A 21,131-nucleotide genomic window follows, 5' to 3' on the forward strand; every position below is an offset into this window, starting at 1 on the left:
AGATAGATATAAAAGAAACGAAGATCAGAAGTTGCATTAGAAGCTTATAGTGGTGATGTCCAGTATTATTATTGCAAGGAACTAATATGAAAACTGCAGTTTTGTTTGCTCAAGTTAACATTTCGTCAAAAAGATATATACTTAGAATAGACCTAAATGTCCGAGGCAGTACTTTAACAACAATTATATTGTCTAGGTTGGAGCGTATGAGAATGAACTTCAGGTGAAAAGTCTTGCCAATGCATACGCACTCTTCTGGAAAAATCCACTTGAGTGACAGTCCCTTTCTGAATTCCAGGTTTATTTTAAAACAGTCGTTGCCCTTTGTTGAGGGCGATGGTCTAAATCTGTGTCAGTGCCAGTCTGCACCCTGCTGCCAGTGGCTCACATCACTGTGCTGTAGCATGAGTCACAGAGAGACTTCTTACGCAGAAACCAGATTGGCATTCAGACTTCATCGTGTTTGCTATCTCATCTAAGCCTTGGAAACTCTACGTTTTAAAATAAAAAAAAATTATTTCACAGCATTTTAACTAAACAAGCAGACTTCTAAGCATCTTCACTACACTTGTAGCCATAAACAATGCAATCCTTATTCTTCTTCCAACCTGGCCACGCTAAAAATTCACAGCAGACGAAGCAGTTGAATAGATGGGGGGCGGCAGGGGGGAAGGAGAGTTACTGTGTTTTAATATCCCAATATGTAAACAATGTGTTCAGGAATTATGTGCTTTTACTCCTAGGATGTGTGAGATTTGTTTAAGGAAGTAACATGTTACATTCTTTTGTTTTTTCAACAGAGAAGCCTATAAAAGACTCTTATCTTACCTCGCAGAGGCTGGACAAAATGAGATACAAAAACTGGAAAATGAGACAGGTTAGCAGTGTGCTGGTGATTAATCGTTTCCTCTTGAATGTTCTGACACTGTCGATACCTAAAACTGCACTCTACGACACACTAGCCAAGGTCTTTTCCTTTACAATAGCAATACATTTCTCAGTTTTGTGTATTTTTTTCCCCCCAAGTTATGTATTAATTTTAATAATGGCTGTGGTACTTGAATATCGTCATGCATCTGAAGAGTAACTCCCAATATACTGGTGAATGGCGATTGAAAGATACAGCAAATTTATTACATGTAAAATGTCTATATGAGCAGAACCTGTATTGTAACATACGAGGTAGGACTTCAAAGCATCAAAGTAATTTCACAACTCGATTCACATTGAGACCTGATCCTCTTAACACTGTACTTTTGAAAATCTTATTCAGTATGTTCTTCAGAAAATCATAACTTTGTAATTTCTAATTTATTGTTTTAGTAGAATGAGAAGAAAATGTGATCTCTAGTACTGAACTTGTTGAATGCTGTGCATTCAGCAGGAGTTGTGCCAGTATGATAGAGCTATCGTTTGTTAAGAGAGGGTTTGCATAGATGTTACACAAAATGTAAATAGCTGTCTTAACCTTCCAAGACCTGTATTAAAACATTAAAGTCTTCCAGATTCCTGTGTAAAATCTCTTCTGTTGTCATTGTGGGTAATATAAGAAAAGGTAGGTTCAGATTTCCTGTCCTCTTCCTCTTCAATACTATTTTCTTAAAATTAACCCATAATTTACAGGCATCTCATAATCTTTTTATTAGTTGTGACACTGTTAATTATCTATTTAACTTCGACCAGGTGTGAATGGTCTGAGAAAAAAAGAAGAGAGGACAGACTTGGAAAGAAAATATTCATTTGGGGAATTTATTCCATTTGATCATAGGCTAGTAATTATTTCTGTTTGCCTGGAAAGTTGGATCTTTCAGCTATTTTGCTGTGTTACAGATTATCTTTTAGGTCTTTCCAGGACAGGTCTAGCTCTGTAACTTTTTCTACTTTTTTTTTTTTTCTAAAGTTCTCAGGAAAGTGCCATTAATGCCTGTGGTATTCACACTTTTCACTCCCCTCAATAACCTCTTTCTGCACCTACCTACCGGACTTGGGGAGTGGTAAGTTTGCCCCTAATGGCAACACTGGTGAGCAGGCTGCTTACTTTTAAAGTTATTCAAATTTTAACTTTACGATATTAATGGGAAGGAAAGGTTATTTTTGTGTCTAACAGCTCCACAAAAATCCCTAAAATCTTGTTCAGAGCAGCTTCTCTTTCGTTACAGTAATCTTACCAAGTCGAACTAGATAATCTTTTTGCCTAAATCGGCTATCGTTACTGCAGATAATGCAGTAACTAAAAGCCTCTTTAGGTTACTTAACAGTGCAGAACATGGAGGTTCTTTTCATTATGGAAGTGACTTATCGAACTTGCATTGTAGCTTCTTGTAAGCTTCTGTACCTGGGAGGAGTTTTATTCATCTCAAGAGGATTGTGCTCCTAAAAAGCTCTTTCAAAAAAATCAAATAAATAATAATTAAAAAAACTCTCCAAGAGAGATTAATAGAGATTTCTTCAAAATACGACTCCTACCACACAGTAGATTACAGATGTCTGACTGTAGTATTACTTCCTGAAAGTAAAACCTTTGACTTTTAAAGGACAGAGCAGGTATTATTATAACAAAACATTTAATAATGTGTTTAGTAGATTGTTAAAGACATATTTAATACTATCTGTGGTGGTTGGAAGTTTCTGAAAAAGCAACAGAGCTTTATGTAAATGCGTAACAGCTCCTGGTGCGTGAGAAACTAATTTAAACAGTTTGGAAATTATCATTCTTCTCTGTCAAAAAGTTAATGCGAACAGAAATAAAGCATTTTGCATCTTATTCATCAACCACTGCCAAATGGGCAATCTGGTTTGGTCTAATTATTTGGTATGGACATTTGCAGATGTGACTGACAGTTCTGATAACGTTAATGCGATGAAGGCTTGCAGAGTGTTAGTCTAGACCAACTTGCCAAGTATACACCAAAACACCAGTCCAAAATCAGTTAGGAGAAAAGAAGAAAGTGCTGAATTTAAGTACAATATAGAAAAAGTAATGACTGAAAACCACCATGAACTATAAAGAAATTATATATTATGTCTTATTAGATGCTGTCTATATAAAGGCTACTTAGGACACTGAACATTATTTAAATTAAAGGTTTCTACATTATTTTACATATCAACAGTTTGGTTTAAAAACAGTACAAATGTCTAGCTTCCTTACGCAATGCATGGAGACGTGCTTAAGCTAAAGAGCAGGAGATCCTGGAAGGCTTTTACACTGGTTGCTGCCGCTGACGGGAGCAGTTCAGCTGCACACAGATGCAAAGTCTGCCTCTTCACCTTGCTTAATAAACAACGGGATAGAGCCTTGCTGTGAATCGGGTAACGAGGGGATCTGAAAAGAAGACTTCCACGGCCGGGTGAGCCACGGTGTCCTTGCCCCCTGTCAGAGGAAGGGAACTCAGCCCCTGCCAAGCTTGCTTTCCTCTTCTCCCTCCACCAAAGACTCATCCCCATGGTCATTTGTGCAAGGCTGAAATGGGTGGGTGTGTGCTGAGGTGCTTGTATTGGACCCTGTATGCAGAGTAGGGAAAATGTGAAAGCAGAAGCAACTCAGCTGTTAGTTCTGCCTGGGAAGATCACCTTCCTGGAGATGGATACCAAGCCTTACTCCATATCTAATAAAGACTGGTAATTAATATGAGCTCTGTCACTGACTGCAAAGACAACAGAAACTGCTGCGTGGATGTCACCAACCCCTGACAGCAGCAGCTGTGTGAATCCGTTTGCTAGTGGGGGCTGTGGTTCCCGGGGCATGTCAGACCTTAATGTAGGTGCCTGCCACAAACGAGCTGAGGGTTGTGGGTTTGCTAGGGGTCAGTGACTCTTGCAAGCAACTCACTGGTACCAGTACCACTGGTGTTTGGACAGACAGACAGACACCAGTGCAGCGCTGCTTCTTTGAACCCAGCTCGTTCAGGCATTTGTGTCCTCTCACAGGCTTGGAGCAACAGTGCTGCTAAGAACTTTCCTGGGTCCTTCCTTCATTGCCTTCTCGTCAGCCAGCGCCTGCCCACACGTGCTGCTGTGGAGGGCGATGCTGACGGTCAGCCTCTTGTCCCGCAGGAGCGGTCAATATTAACAGAGGGCTGAAAGGCAAACCACCGCTGGGTGCCAGTCAGCATCCTACAGAGACACAGCAGTGGCCTGAGCTACAAGCCAGGTCAGATCTGATGGCCACAGCCACGCTGCCGGTGGGTGTGTTGACTGTACTAACACGTGCCGGCTCCAGACAGCTTTGTTTTGCCCCAGTATGTATTACTTCATGTTTTCACCATAAAGTAATAGCCTGATTTTGCCTTTTACAGGATCCTCCTTTGGCCTGCATTTTTGTAGCAGTAGGGCAGCACTGTACTTCATGGAAGGGAAGGGTCTCTCACAGTTATGTTTAAAAATAACCATTGATTGCAAAGATGCCATTTACTGTGCTTGTAACTTCCATAATTGAGGGTGAAAAGATCCTGAAAAAACATTGTAGCTAAAGTTCCTAATGAAATTCAGAGAAACTTCAACATCTACACCTGGGCTTTGTCCTCTCTTTCTATATATGAAAAGTTGGTGGTATTAAGCCATTTTGAATATTAATTAATTATTCTCGCTACAGGATCATCATATGTCAATGAAGTTACAACAAAATATTAAATCTCAGTAAGCTGTTTCTTCCCCCAAGCCTCTTGCATGGTCCAGGCCCACTATCTCCTTCCATTTAGAAACGCCACTAACATTGGCAGGAGACCCGTTCGAAGTAGAGCAGGCGCGAACCTCGTGAGCATTTTCTGTGCTGGTCTCCTACCCTGGGACACTCCTCTGGCCAACAAGCGGGTAGAGGACTACTCTGCCCTTCTTTCTTTTTGCAATATATAGAATTGAGAGCTGAATAGAAAGTATTGCATTTTTGTATTTTCCCTATTCCAGAATTCAGGATACTGATCACCTCTGACCCATTATCATCCTTGGGATACGAAATAGATGACCAGCACATCATGAACAACGGCAGGGAGAGGGAAGTCTGCCTTATCTTTCCTTTAGTAACCTTAAAATGGTAACTGAAAAAAAAGACACCTTCTGTTCAAAATTCACATGCAACTTCCATTAGCCCCACAAAGCTGTCCCTCTATTTTATAAGAATTTCCCATTTGTTATTGTTATTAAAGAGCAGGAACACGGTAATTTAAATTACTCCTTGCTTTCATTTTCAATGACAAAAAAAAAAAAATAGAGGGGGGAAGGCACTTGTTTCAATAAACCAGCTTCTGAAATAGAAAAATTTACACCTTTTATGCTGGAATAGAGTAGCAGACCTAGGGAAAGAATAAGGTTCTGCATATCTGTTGTGATTGCACAGAAGAGGAGCTGCCAACAGCATATACTACTTACAGAGTCATTTAAGGAACTTTGATATCTGTCTACCTCAATGCAATGTATATTTCCCTCAGGAAACAGAAAAGAGGTTTTATCACGCTCTGGCTTTCCCTCTTTCAGTAGCTTCTGAAAATTATGCATGCATGGGTATTTTCAGTTTAATCATATTTTATAATTTTTAACTATTACTTAAAACTCAAATTCAGTATAATCAGCCCATCTGTTAGCAATGGTTATAAAATTATGTTGAAGATTAAAAATCTGATGCAGTGTCAATATGTCCTAGCATAATTAAGCTTGTTTTATGATGAATGAGTAGGATATGGCTTTTGTCTACTCGAGCAGCTTTAAAACGGCAAACCCTTTGTAGGCTTAATGTATGAAATGTGAAGGTATGCATAAACCAAACAAAAACAATTATAAAACTCGGATCCTGTATTCATAGATGCGGTGTCTTTGCAGGCCTTAGGAAATGCCAGCAGGGTGATTCCATGCCACAGCCACGTTCGCTGCATTTTTCAGTCCATCAAACACTAACTTGGATCTACTGTCCTCCCTGTAGAATGTCACCTAAACAGGTATTAAAAATTCAAGTTTGCTGAATTCATTATTCATTTTCGAAAGGGCCACCGTGACCTGTATTGGCACTGGTGGAAAAATTAGCACATCATGGGCTTACATGAATTGAGGGTATTGCTGAAAATACTTCCTCTGTCCTTCAGTACTTGAAGTATTGCAACGTAGCCTAATCTACCCACAGTAAGAGTTAACAAGCGTTTTAATTCTGGCATTACTGTCAAACAACTATATATAATCCTCTCTATTGGAAAACTATTCTTTCCGTGGACACTTTTTTCCCCTTGAAAATGTGTCCTTGGGGGGGGGGAAAAAAAGCCCATTTTGCAAAAATAAAACTGTAAGCTCTTTATATAGTCTATGTGCTAAACTTCCTGCAAAGTCTTCCTCCCCTACAAACTCTGCCTGCAGATGAAGTGTTTTAACCTTGCCCTCTTAATTTATTCTACATTCTAATTTTCAATAAACAGATGCCGCCTCTTTTTGCGCTTGTTTCCACATTGTTCCACATTCTGCCCGTGTTGTTTCTGCATGTGTGAATATTCAATTATCTATTTCTCCATGATTCTGCAACTGATGTGCTAAATGTCTGTACAGGTTTGGGGGAGGGTAACCGGGGAAGGCAAAACTTAGAGGAAAGAGAGTTACAGAAGTTTGAACTCTTCTCAGTCAGGTACTTTCCCTGCTAAGTTAAGAAGAAAATCACAAGCCACAACTCGAAACGCTAGTGCACAGAAGCGGATTTGCTGCGTGCTGGCTCATAACGTGTAAGCACTTCTTTGGTCAGCGCTTGGGTGTGAAACCCTCCATAGAGACCAAAGAGGAAGCTGAGGCTGTTGGTGCTGCTGCTTCTGGAAACTGTGTCTGTTTTGGATGAAAAGCACAAAGCAGCTGATTGCTGTTGTGGTTATGTATAGCTAAGAAGAGCTGATAATGTATCTTTGGACGCAAGTGAAGTATGCTGTGTAAAGGATGAAATATTGCTGTTTATGGGAACGGCCCAAAAAAGGAGATCACGGGACAGGCATAAAAGTAGAAAGGCTCTTCAGCACAGCTCTCAAGACCTTGTGCCCCAAGAGCCTGACTGCAGCTGTGAGTAGCTTTATTCTGTGAATCTAAGGAAATGCACAGAACTCAACAGTTAATGACTGCTGCTGCATCCTTCACTTGTAAGGCTACCTCTTTCCTGAAGCACTGGCGCGTTCTCACTGGCTGCAGCCTGCGCCATTACCTTGCACATTCCCAGCTGGGAACCCGAGTGCCTTGTGTCGGCCGCTGCTCTTACGCTGCGCTGAGCTGACTCTAGTAACAGAACCATCAAGTGTGGAAATATTTTTATTATGGCCAATTTTAAGGCTTTATGGAAAAACTGAGCTAAACTGCAAAACTGGTAGGCTGGGCAGGGACAAAGGCTGGGTCCAGAGGTTTAAGTTTGCCAAAAATCGTAAAAAAATTAGAACAGCAGAGGTGGATCTGGAGCTCGCAGACAGGAGACTGCAACTGGTGCAGTTTCAGAAGCCAGGGATGCTAAATGGGAAGATGGCAGAGCAAGGACACGGTGATTCAGAAGCTTCAGCTGACGGAGCAGCCTCCGCCAGCCGGGCTCCTGCGCAGCTGCGGCCCGCAGGGGAAGCCGGCCTTGCTCTCCCACCCCCTGCTCCTCCTTACCGCACACCCCTCAGCCGGAGCAGAGCCGCTGCCGGCACCAGCGTGCTCTCTGCCTGCTCTTGCTTCTACACCCGTCTCTTCTTACCTGGCAATAAATAACCAGCTTTTGCTCACCTGGCAAGGGCTACGTGGCATGTTCTGACTTCAGGTGCCGCAAAGCACCTTCATCTCTCCCTGTAGGTCCTGCAACAAAAGCAGAAAGACCCAGATAGGAAAGTGTGGCACAAAAACTTAGGGGCTAAGAGGTTGCCATGAAAGACTTCTCTCGAATCACTGAAGCCTGGTGATTAAGAGCCAGAGCAGAATCCTGACACTAATAGGAGCATATGTGTTGTCCTGAGGCTCTGTGGCTGTGGTACCCCTAACTAATTTAATGCAATTGCACAGCTGTTTAAAACCGCTATTCACCAGTACAGACAATTGGTGATAACCACCAGAACAGTAAAAGCGTCGAAAGGGCAGACCAAACGTGATAAATAACTTTCTTGCCATTCACTCCTGCCTTTCAGCCCTTGAACCAGGAGGCGCCCGCTGCTTTGCATAAGGAAGCTGCCCCCCTCGGCTCCGCAGACCCGGGCCTCTGTCGCAGCTTGCTGCCGCCGCTCGGTAGCTGACCAGATCCATCGTAATCCCTCACGCTCCAGAAGGAGCAGTTTAGGAATGATTTCATAGCTACAGCTGTGATAAGCTACGAGGCCTAGGAATAAAAGCCGGAAAAGTAAGCTGACACATACAAAACACACTTTGCACTATTGTCTGGAAGCGCACTGGGCTTTACAAAGGCTAAGAAATTAATTCTCCCACCACCTGGGAAAGAGCAAGTATATGTCAGTTCTGCAACTGGAGCAAAAGCTGATCACTCACCTGGTGTGGGACCTCCAGCATGAGGCTCAAAGCCCCAAAGATCTCTACACATGCATTTTGATTATTTTATTTTGATATTATTTTTTTTGATATTTGTTTGCGTCCCTGCAAGTTGCACGTAAGTCGAACTTTGAATACTTGCCAGGCTTGGGCCCTGCAGCCCATGCAGGGCAGCAGTCAGCTTTTTAAAGTGTAAATGGCCTGTTAGGAGAGCTGGCCCTTGCCTGCTCATTTCCAGGAGGTCAAAGGAATTAAAACAAAACAAAACAAAAAATTCCTGATGCACAGCCTATACAGCTCCCATGCAGTCAGAGAAAAGCACTGCCTGGATGTAGGCTTGCTTGGTGTGCAGAGGGAGGGTTGTTAGCACTCAAGTTAGCCTGCCAGGTGAAGACTCTGCAGCTGCAGCTCTGCTCTGTGCAAGGAGAGTGAGAAAGCACAGGAAAAAAACAAAACAAAACAAAAAACCCACAAAACTTTCTAACCTGAAATTTACTGGAAAAGGGAAGGTGATGTTCTGTGAGTACGCTGCCCAGCTGGAGATAGAAACGGTGATAGAGTTCACCCCCCTGTATCACTAACCAGCCCCTTAAAAGTTAAAAGATGCATTTGATTTGGAAACGCTGCTCAGTGGACGAAGTCAAACCTGTTCCTGTCCAGCAAGCGCAGGCTATTGCTGCGGCGTCTTCTGCATTTGCATGAGCCTCAGTAGGAATTTCATAGGTCTGCTCAGATAGCACGGTGGCAGGGAACAGATCAGTAGGTAAAGCAGAGAAGTGCAGAGTACCCATAAATCATAAATAGGGAAAGATTTAATTACATGCTTGGTTAATATTTACAAACATTGAAGTTGTTGTTAGATATGGAAATAAAAGAGGGAAATAAGAGACAGGGGCTGCAGTAGCCAAGCAAAGCCAAAATATAACAGGTTAGAGTATTTATTGTGACCTGGCATATGCCTGGAGTATGGAATGGAGACACAGTATATAAACTGAAAGAATAAATAAATAAATATTGACATTGTTCTACACCTGTTTAGCCTCTGGAGACCAGTGATTTGTGGGACCATATGTTGGACAAAATGAGACTGTTCGTTGATAATTGTAAATGTGGTGACCCCTTGCAAACTGGATATTAAAAATATTAAGTAAATGGCACATTTTAATTATACAGTAAAGAGGCTGTTCTCCACTATTAAAAGACTGCAGCTGTCAGGAGGAATTGATCATATGACAGAAGGTAACATTTATTTGATAGTAGACCTTGGTAAGTGACGTCCCAAATGATCTTTAGATTCTCAGACAAACACATTCAGTTCAGACGTGGGTTTAAACACGACACTTCGGTGTCTTTGTCTTTCAGCTGAGACAATTTTTATCTCTTCCTCCTATACTATAGGGCTTGTTTGTTTTTTATTTTTGTTTTAATCTGCTTTGCAGTATTTAAATTTCAAATGAAGTATTATTAAATGAGAAACTGTAAACGATGGAGTTTGGAATTGGAAGTCAACACACTTGTTATTCTTTTTGCCAAAGGTATCGAGTAAGTTGCATAATTACCATAGTATTATATCATCTTTGTCAACATAAACACAGCTTTCTATCAGCTTTGAAAGTGCCATTGATGAACAACTGAACGTGCAGACTCCAAAGAGCAGCAGCCCAGGAGGAGCTGAGAGCATTCACAAGACCTTACGAAGTTGCATAAGGAAATGAAGGAGAGACAGGTAGCAAGTAGTCACCAGCAGAAATGCCAAACGCTCTCACATATATGCTTCTACATCCGAGGCAGAGGAGAGAAACAGCAGGCAGTTTTTGTAGCTTCCTTCCTGCCTGTTGTGATCCGACTTTAAGACAAATGTGTGATGGTAAAGCAGCAGCCCATGTGGATTGATCCTTTTCACTGATCCGGAGAAACCCTTCCGTACACAGGGTTTGATTTTTTCTCTCCCTCTGCTTCTGATTTTATGAAGCGCACGTTTCGTGTCTCACATTGTGCCGATCCTGTGGTGAGGCACTTGCAGAGTCTGAAGGTTGGGGCACGTGAAATAAGGAGCTGGAAGAAAGCACGCTGCTATTCCGTTGGAAGCAAAGGGGAGCGTAGGCCCATAGAACACTTCTTCCTTCCCCTCCTTGCTAACATCCAGCACCTGCAGGTCAAAGCATACAAAATATTTCAGGGGTCGCAAAAGAAAGCTGAAACAAATTTGCTGGCACACACCGCATAGAGGTACTATTAATCCCAACAAAAAGGTCATTTCAGATCACTTTTAGGTTGTATTTATGGATCTGGTGATTTATTGCCGTCCCCGTCACCCAAATGTTATCCTCGCTCAGGCGCTCAGCCGCAGACAGCGGCATTGGATCCTGCTCCCTAGCAGCAGAACGTGCAACCGCCCAAGTAGGGTGCTCTGCGCAGAAGTGCTACTGTTACCCCAAAGGACAAATCACTTGTCAGCTTGGTGGTATATAAGGAGCAAGGGAGCTCTATCAAAGTTGGAAGGGCCAAATAAATGAATGACTTGAAGAAAATTAAGACATATCGAAAAAGTGGATTTTTTTCTTCCAACGGAGAGAGCAACCTCCAGTTTGCTGAATTTGAAGATAAAAGGGCTAGTTTTCCTGGGTAAAGCCAGGCACGCTGCCAACAACTGAGAAGGGGCAGCACGCACGGCTCTGCCAAAGCACTCGTCATACTTCTTTTCCCTTTAATGCGGGGACTGTCTCGGGCAGGCTGCCAGTTCACAACCAGTCTGGGGACGTGGACAAATATCCATTTAAGAAAGCAAGATCCCAGGATCATTTTCACTTGTCACTAAGCAGTATTTAAACCCCGGTGCAATACTGCAAAGTACCTGCTGATGATAAATGAGCGTGTTGGTGGAGTACAGCCACCGCCTTGATATTGTGCTATTACTCCATCTGAAGCACTGTATGTCAGCTAGTGAAGCCAGTTTGAATTACTTTTTCCAATAAAAATTGTTAGGTACGGTATCCAACAATTTAGTAAAACAAAATTATACTATGACCAGAACATGGTTTTAACTCCTTATCTTGCATGATCTATTCTTTACAAACGCATGCTTATAAGTGTTCATTATAAGACCAGCAGCTCGACATGTAATGCATTCCCTTGTTATGCTAAGTCTAACTTCTAGCCTTATGGGACAGTTTAGAGGTGAAATCCTAAAATCCTTAGTTGGAAGCTAATGAAAACGTTGTTTATCAGCAAAAGTGCAGAAACCGAGGAGTTTCTGTCTCTAACTGCCCAGCTGGTCACAAAGTGATGGCTGCGACGCAGATTTGCTTCCCTCAGAAAAATGCAGAAAGATAAGAATTCCTAATTTCTCTACAGGAGTATCTGAAAGCCATGGGTCTGCAGGTAAGCTGCTCTTACACAAGATGAGAGAGTAGAAGAGTTTGTTGGACAACCTATTGCCTACAGCAGGGATCAAAAACCTCCCATTCGAGCTTTGAAGCAGTAAGCGCTAGGGCAGGTTGCAGGCTGCCTGAACTTTGTCAAAGAACAACTCGTTAACTCTGGCTGCTCTTCAGAAAGACGACTTGGAGAGAGAAAAAAAAAAATAAAAATCACAAGATGGGCTGAAAAATTGTTAGCCCATGCCCCATCATCCATTTCTGCAATCCTTTTACTTTTCAACTTGATTGTGTAACCAGAGAGTTTATACCTGCTGTTTTACCCAACCTTGCCAAAGGAGAGACTCCTCAACGCTGTTTTACTAGAATATCTTAGAATAACTGGATCTAATGGCTCATCTGGACATATTTTTGATATCCACGGTATTTCCTCTCTGTGTTTATGCAGATTCAGTGGCTGCATAAGAAACATCCTTAATCTCTCCACTTCACATTCATTTTCCTGTTTGAATAACCTCTGTGCAAAACGTATCCTTGCAAAATTATTGGAAAAGACTTTAAAAGAAACCTAAATCGCTCACCTGGATACATGCCAAAGGCTCATTTGTCCAAATCGAATAGCCGCCAACTAAATATATTCTACCATTGTGGACGGCAACTCCAGACTCATTTTGACCTAAAGCAAAAAAGGAAATAGAAACCACTTTCAGTGTTTAATTAACCCTTTTAACACCGAATGTTGGAGTTCTGTAATACAATGAAAATGCACCCGGCAGTAACTCGACTGTTTCAGAATTCACAACTTGCGACACTGAAGGTGAAGTGCGAGGGCTGTTCTTTGCTCTCCGCGGGAGCCCCATACGGTGCTATCCGGAGAGATGCCCCGGTGAGCAATAAACTGAGGCTGTGCAGGGGACCATCTGCTGTCTCCTCAATGGCACAGGTTTTTGTATGCCTGTATTTCATAGGTGATAGGCAAGCTCCCCACCTGCCTCTCAGCTACGATCACACATGCACATCCAGATGGACACGTAGGCCGAGAGAGCCGAATGCCCCTCCCGTTCTGCCCGTACCTGTTCATCCCCCTGTTCCTGCAGGTGCAAGTATGGTGAACACTGCCGAAGCTGCTGTGCGAGCTCATTCCCATAGCAACGGTTTCCTGAACAAGTTTGGAAGTTTTGAAGGATAAATACAGCCTCAAAAAAAAAAAAAAATCTGTACTACACAGTGCAACAGGCACCTTTACCACCAGTTGCAGAGACGCAAAGAAAGGCTTAGATGGCTTCTCAAGGTGCAGGCTGTAGAAACAACCCACCAGGTCATATCTGAGGAGAGGCTACTATCACAGCATTTAGTGGTATAGGGTCAGCTCCAGAATGGGGGTGCCTGCAGTGCCAGTTCTTTTGCAGCTGCAAATCAGGTTATGTCCTTCTCAAAGGCTCTCAATTCCTCCAGGTAATAAAATAAAATAATTAAATAGAGAGCAAAAGGGATATGAAAAACTAGTTCTGTTTGACAGTCTGTTACTCGTCCTTTTTAATCCATGCCTCTCTCCTCAACGCCCATGAAGTACTCTGATGACCTCAGAAACCAAGCAACCCTTCTCCAGATCCCACAAAATCAAGAATTAAGAATTTCAATTAAGAAACCAAATGCAATATCTTAAAGAACAAAGTTGCCACTAGAGCAGCTTTTAAACCTACCAGGAGGAAAATTACATAAGGTGACTGTCTTATTTTGTCAGAGGTTCATTTCTCTAACATGGTGTTTCTAGCTATCCTGAGCTTTTAGTTAAGCTCCTACATCCTTTGTATCCTTTTCAGTGGTAGATCTCAGAAATGAATGCAATACCAAATGGAAGAGGATGAAAAGTGAGGTAAGCTCAGTTCTAGGACTCCTGTAGCAGTCTATGCTGAAACTTTTTGGCAGCCAATACTGTTACTCATTGAGCTCCAAGCCTGCTGCACAAGAGAATGGCCCCAACATTAATGCTGTCCTGGGAACGCATCCTCTTCTGCAAAGCTGCTGTTGGTGCTACTCTGAGAACGTGTCACGCGCTCTTCCCGGGGATTTGAGGGAGCAGTACATCTGGGAATTGTATTAAGTGGCGGTGAAATATAGGGGACTGGGTGGCAAGGACAGTGAGTTGCAGTGCTTTGCAAGTTGCTACTGTAGCAGGTCCTCCTAATGATGGTCAAGGGGAACTTAACAGATCTATAGCTAACTGAGATACTCAAGTCATCCCTGACTTCACAGAATTCCAACAAAGACACCTCCTTTCGGGTAATTTATTAAGAAGATATTGCTTAGAAATAAGTGATGGTTAATGGAGTTCAGTGCTCTATAACGCCAGCAGGAAGCACTACAAAACAATACCATGGTAGAGATGGATCTGCCTGTTGAACACTCAAACAGGGAGCTAAATCTATCAGTGGAGGCAAGCTTTTAGAAAGTCAAAAATAAGTACTGGTAATACGATGACAAAGAATTTTTGATTGTTTAATTAAATTACATTTATGTGCACCTTGTTAAAAATTTATCCTATAACATCCTAGAAAAAACGTTCTGTAGAACACTAAATATGAGAACAGTAATCACAAGTGCCTTGTTGGCCAACGATGGCCCCCAAATTAGAGGCAATTGAGATGAAGTTGTGGAGTTCCACATACTGAAGGCACGTAAAGGGGAAAGAATTGATGTCTTATTCTAATAGTAGCGAGTTTCCTCTTTTGGTGTACAATACTCGCCTGTCAACATGTTGAAGCTGCAACGCGTCCATTGGTCAGCATCTATGCTGTAGGAGTCTATGTGCCGAACCAGGATCCGATCGTTATTGTAGTCCAGATCATTCCCACCTAACACGTAAAGTTTCCTTTGGACAGCAGCCATGGAATGATACACTCTCCTCTGCAACATCGGGCTACGGCTTAACCACTTATTCTGGAAAGCAAAAGAGAACTTGTCTCAGCACTGCTCAAAGGCGTACCTATATCAGTAGTACAATAATAGTAGCATGTTAGTGGTGTTCTCCTTACCCTTGGCCAGAAATCACAAGTGTATAGAGTTCTGTTGCTCCTATGTTAAACGTGCGTGCTGGTTATAACACGGGCTAGACATACTGGACTTTCAACATGTGGTTTACAGTTCTCACATTTAAATTCACTAATTTAATAGTATTTCTTGCTCTGTATTTTTTCTGTTTAGCTCATCAGGTTTCAAAGCTTTTTTTTTTTCTTTATAATTCAGTAGCAAATCCTCCTTAAGCAAGACTATTAGATGTCTCCTTTGTATACAGTACTAAAATTATCCGTACCAACTAGCTCTGAGAGAAGAGAGATTCTTCTACCTTTCGTTATTCAGAAGCTTATTTGATCTTATCCTTGGGGAATGAAGCAACAGGGAAAAATAATTTCCCAAAGAATCTTCTCAAATGATTTGTGTATTTGGTTCAATGCTAACCCTTTATTTGTGGGCACTTACAAAGTCACAGCCTTTTGCCTATTTTTCTTCCTGGTTAACAACATTCGAGAATGCTACCTGTTCAGGGGAGGGGCAAGAGGACACAGAAGAAGAGGGATTAAAGCACAGTATTTTAAACCTAAGAAAATAATTGCTCCTGCTACGCTTACCAAATCAAACAACGTGGCAATGGATGAGATTAATTTATTTAAGCGGAGGAAGTTAAAATCTGTGAGGAAATTCTCTGTGTTACATGTGCTACCGCTTGCGGTAACTCAAGAGCCTCTAATAACTACTGCCTTTTAACCTCCGCAATATATAGCTATACATTTCACTGTGCAATAGTTGAATATTAGGCATTAATGCTTGCATTAGTAGTCCAGTCTCTTAACACCAGACTATAGACACCATCTGCTTTGCAAAGCCTGCCTGCATCCCCTGATTATATCTTTAGCTTCCTCCACTGCAGTGCCTGCCAGGTGAGCTGCAAAGCACTGCAAAGGCAAAGAAACAGAGGGGCCTGGTGGGGTCACTTCTAATAAGCCAGCGTGTGAATACTAATCAGTGGTGGGGAAGCAGAGGTCACCCCAGCCGGCTTGTTGGCAGGTAGCTGTGTGCTCTGTGGCAGATGGCAGGCATTATCGACTCGCCACAAAGGCCTCGCGCAGAAGCAAGCGCTGGTGCTGAATGATAGAGTTATTGAGATTCTGTGCGAGATGCAAGCAGATGTGATGGTTTCCAGTACCCACCGTAAACAATATGCCAGCAGAATTTTTAAAAAGAGCTCGTGTGTACAAACACGAAGCGGACTGCATTTGAAGAATGCAAGCGCACACTTCCTCTGTAACTCTTTACACGCCAGGCCAGGTTTCTCGCCGTCGGCACGGCATGCTGAAGTAGCCCTGCCACCAGTATTTTGGGGTGCAACTTTCACCTCAGCAAGTAAAGAATTAAAGCGAAAGATACACGATGGAGAAACAGCATCTAAATAGGAGCGTCCCCTTCATAAGCAAAATAAGATTGCTGCCTGTAATAACTACTTGGATTCAGGACCGAATCAGGATTTGTACAATCGATGCATAAAACTGTACCTCAAAAAGAAAGAGGCAGGTGTGTCATTGCCTGCTTTCTGCTTCAGGACCCGTATGTGCTATGCATTAAAGTCACTGGGAACCATACAGAAGTATCTCCTGGCACAATTTGGTTCCAAGTACAGCAATCAAAGCCCCTATCCTACAATCAGAAAAGTCAATACTCTTCCACACGGGTGTAAATCAGGCTATGCAACTCTGATTGCAAGCTTAGGACTTTTAATTCCTAACACAAGCAAGAGGGCATAACCATGCCCTAACCCTCTGAAACGGTTACTGAGCCATGCTAACCTAATCAAAACACATACATAATGTATGAGATAATCCCTAAAAGATATTTTAGGTGCTTGGGTAATGAAATGATAGGCACCCTTGCAGTCAGCAGAATAAGTCACGGCCAGGTAGTATAGTTCTGAAAGTATGCAGAAAACAAAAAGCCCGTATATGCAATTCAAAGCAGAAATGCCAATGACAAGGAGCAGTTTTGTGACACTGACTTTGACTATATGTTGCCCTGGGCTGCTGGATTACAAAAAAATGAAAAAGCAAAATAAATACTGATAAATACAGGGGATTTAAAGCACATTTCTGTATTTAATCTAGATGTTTCTAACACCTACAGGCTTAAAAAAATATAATAAAAAGTCAGGGTCTCCATTACTCTGTTATACTCACATATCAGTACAAAATGAATTTAAAACACCGCTAATTCAAATGGGCAGCATTTTTAGCCTTTCAAAATCATTGCATGTATTTGCTAAGAGACCTGTTTGAAGCAAAACATACGGAAAACACACATACGACACAGATACCCACCTGCTTTGGATCATAGACCATGAGCCTGTTTTGATACTGTGCAGTATTTGTTACTCCTCCTATGAAAGAGTTTATACAGGTTACATTTTTTTTTTTTGTATAAGCAAAACCAGGACCAAGATCAGGTACAGCAAAATAACCAGTCCTAGGGTTCATTTGCCAACATAATTACATTGCATACCACCACTTATGCTTACATTCCACTGCACTTTTTAATCTGGTTACAAGGTAATAAGTAGCACATTTGTCAAACATCTAGAAACACAAAATAGCAACAACAAACACCACCACCACCCCACCCCACCCCCTGCACACTTCCTTTGTAAAGCTAATTCCATGGGCTAAAAATGAGATAAAAATTGATCTGTTTATAAAAGAGTGTACATTCAGCCGTCATTGACACACGAAGATAAAACCCGTCCCTGTTCCAAGGAGCGTGCAGTGAGTGGCACGGTTTAAAGGAGGACGAGGCAGGCTTGCATCAGAGAGAAGAAGAGGTCGGAGAGGAGCTCTGCCTAACCAGGAGCGTGACGTGGGACACAGCTGCCAGCCAGAAAGCATAGCGCAACCCTGTGCAACTGCACTCACCTATATATTTGAAGGAAATTCTGTATTTGGTATGTATTATGCAGACAACATCTCCTGGTTTAGTTGTAGACTTACGGTGGGAGGTTCCTCCATAGTGACCAGAAACAGCACCATCATTTAGCGCATGTACCTTTCAATAATGTTTGGAAAGCAAGGTATGAAGCACCGCAAAAAAGCCCAGAATAGAGTCTGACCCAAGTAGATGCCGCAAACCAACGATTTACCTCAACACAGTATACCTTTAATCCCCGATCATCCTGTACTCTGTTGGTTTTAAATGGCAAATCTGAGTATACTGGTGGAAAAATTCTTCAGTCTTAAGTCTGTAATCTACCAGTGTAAACATGTTCTTGAGTGTGCTCAAGCCTCCTGGGGGTATGGTGTCACCGCAGCACTGCCACAGGTCCCAGTCCCCCCTCTGTCACCACCCTGGGCCCATGGGAAGCTGGGACCAGAAATAATGCCAGCAAGCTGCACCTCACCTTTCATCCTACCAGAAGGTCTGGACTTAACTAGGCCACACCAGTGAAACTCACATTGACAGACAAACTTTTGATATTACAGTTTTAACAGCATGTGCCAATGATGGACGAAATCCACAGCAATGAAAGGAAGGAATTTCATTTGTCATTACATTTGTTTATGCTTCGCTTTTTACAAGGATATCCCCTGTTTCAGGCAGAGCAGCAGCAGAGCTGCTTTCATTCCTGACGGCTGAGCTATGGCCCAGTCCTACTAAGGCCACTGGGTTTTTTCCTTTTATCCCCAACCGCTCTTAACATGCCTCCGCGCTGGGGAGTCCTCATTTTGCCAGCCTCCAGCTGCACCTCGCACAGTGTTTTGGTTCAGAGCCATACTGTGATTTTGAAGCGACTCCCCCACCTTTCACACATCATTTCAGGCTGCAGGGCGCTACTGGTGTGCATTCAAGTTAAACCAGAACCTCCACTCCAGATGTGCACCACTTGTGTTCCAGTTCCTAACAGAGGCATAAGGGTGTGAAATAATAACTGGTCTTTTGGATGGTTTTGTACCAGCTGAGTGCTGGGAATGTTTGGTCCAGAGGACCAGAATAAATCTAGTCCAAAGCAAAAAAATGTGTACAGGGAGTAGATATAGAGAATTGGGCACCAAGGTTTTGTTTGCTGATCTGCTCCTACTGGGCTTAGCTAGTGGCTAACATAGATGCACCCTCTGCTCACTTCAAATAACCTGAGTAAGGCCAAGAATCCAATCAATGGATAGCAGAAACTAAGGACAAATCTATTCAAGAATCTTGTCTTCAACCGCAGTAGCAGGAAGGCAAAACACTGTTATTTGGGAGCATCTCTGCAAGCACCAGCCTGTCCTGGGGCCCCTACACAGGGACAGCAGCGCAAGCTCCCAGCTCAGAGATGCCTACAGGCTGTCAGACAGCTGAGATGAGATGTAGTCTTCCCAAGCTGTTTCCATCACACTATGCCACGCACTGCCCATCGCAGCACCTGGGAAGTACACACGCAAGAACACGCGTTGGAAAGCAATGACTGTTCCCGTATCTCATCTCGCAATCTGTTATTTGTCTCTACGCTGTTGTGCAGCCTTCACAGTGTTAGTGGCCGTCAGCCACATACACAAAACAATCTTTTCTAATATCTGTTTTGTAATTTCATTTTCTTTTACATAGTTATTTTCACTCCTAGCGTAATGTTTAAAAATGAGATGTCAGATTAGTATTTTGAAAAATAAAAATCATAGTTATTTGGATGATTACCTCCAGAACGGCAAACTATGGGAGATGCATCAGAAACACAATGCTGGCTCTTGTATTTCCATTCAGAAAGGACACCTTAATTTGGGGGGAAAGATGTGGAGGAAGAAGAGAAAGAAGGGGTTTGCTTCCTTGTAAAATAATGAAATAATCAAATAAGCAAAATTATTTGCCTCTCTTCACAAAGAGCCCCTCATATCAAGTACACAGCTTAGATTTTTTTTTTTCCCCTGCAATATTGCTCATCTGTGGTGTTTTATCATTACATTCCCTTCACATACCGCTCTTCACTTTTAGATTAATCTGCCAAAATGAGATGCTAAGGATTTGCATACAGATTTGACTACACAAAAATAGATCTGGAATTAATAACAGTCTCTATATGTTTTAATTTCTTCTAGACTGGAGTACCCTTGCCTCCAGCAGTATTCTTGGCTTTGAAAGTCATCAAGCTGATTTGTCTGCTCTTAGGTTATGATGCCACATGCTGCTACACTGTCCCCTGCAATCAAAGTGCTCGCAGAGATAGATTCCATGCCTTCCCCTAACAAGTATATTTTATAGATTGGCAGTTTTGATCTCCCCTCCCCAGGGGGATAATCTGCATCTTAACAGGTTTCTATAGATACATCTGTCATTAAATATGCCATCTTATATCTGCATCAATTTTCAAACTCAAGTTCCTCCTAACTTTGAAGTGCTATAGCAAAAGTTTAAAATTTTCTGCCAAAATTCAAATTTAACAAGTCTGCAGTGTCCTCTTGAACTATTTTTTTTTTTTTTTTAAATACTCCAGGCAGCTGGGAAAGGGCAGAAGAAGAGCAATATGTCTCTTAAAAAACAGGAAAAGGAAAAAAAAAAAAAAGTTTAAATGGTACTAAAAATAATACATACTTTCTCAGAAAAAAATGGGGTAATTCCGAGATAATTTCTTAAGCTTCTGTGCAGTGCTTTCTATGAGGAAAGGAGGGGAAAGGCAGGGAGGCATCGTAACTACACTTGAAAAGAAGTATTTACAAATACAAACCATGCTATTAAATTTGATGTCAAGCAATAGCAGCTAATGTGGTAGTAACCCACCGGTTAAGGAAAGAGAAAAAAAAAGTCTGGCTGGAAGAATGACAGAAAATTTACAGTTTGGTCAGCACTCACTGGGTTTTATAAACTGAGAGCAACGATTGCATCGCTTTGACTTGAGCAGCTTGCTTTGAGAACTAGAGTTTCCAGGAGGCAAGAAGCACTCTCAGGACAAGCCTATGTCTTTCTTGCTCTTACAGCTGCGAGAGCACACTCATGGGAAACCCAGCATCCAGCCTGTGGGCTTACAATATTTTTACACTGCCACAATCACAATCACAGGCTGTAAATCCTGCTTCTTAAGCCCTCCAAGACCCATAAGTTCCCAACTCATGCAACAGTGCCCCTCTACATGGAGAGGTCCTGGAGGAGTCCCAGACCCACCTGTCCAGCCCTTCCCCACACACGGGAAATATTTTGGTTTGTTACAGTCCCCCAAACAGTTCACAAACTGCACTGAAAAGCACCTTCAATAAAACACCTCCAAAAAGAGAAGGGTGGGAGGCAGTAGAT

General features: G+C 42.3%; 2 protein-coding genes across 2 annotated transcripts in view; one reads left to right on the forward strand and one right to left on the reverse strand.

The window, feature by feature from the left end:
* MMS22L (MMS22 like, DNA repair protein) overlaps positions 1-882 on the forward strand; it is a gene marked incomplete at both ends in the record, with an annotated part of 96,375 nt that extends 95,493 nt beyond the window's left edge. The window contains one exon of the mRNA XM_082305574.1: positions 801-882. Coding sequence (XP_082161700.1) covers positions 801-882 — 82 coding nt within the window. The remainder of the gene's footprint in view (positions 1-800) is intronic.
* A 9,565-nt stretch (positions 883-10,447) lies between these two features.
* KLHL32 (kelch like family member 32) overlaps positions 10,448-21,131 on the reverse strand; it is a gene marked incomplete at both ends in the record, with an annotated part of 101,840 nt that continues 91,156 nt past the window's right edge. The window contains 4 exons of the mRNA XM_082305657.1: positions 10,448-10,609; positions 12,419-12,513; positions 14,576-14,777; positions 17,204-17,262. Coding sequence (XP_082161783.1) covers positions 10,448-10,609; positions 12,419-12,513; positions 14,576-14,777; positions 17,204-17,262 — 518 coding nt within the window. The remainder of the gene's footprint in view (positions 10,610-12,418; positions 12,514-14,575; positions 14,778-17,203; positions 17,263-21,131) is intronic.

This window comes from Platalea leucorodia (assembly GCF_965183815.1).
Source record: "Platalea leucorodia genome assembly, chromosome: 3".
NCBI classification, from domain to species: domain Eukaryota; kingdom Metazoa; phylum Chordata; class Aves; order Pelecaniformes; family Threskiornithidae; genus Platalea; species Platalea leucorodia.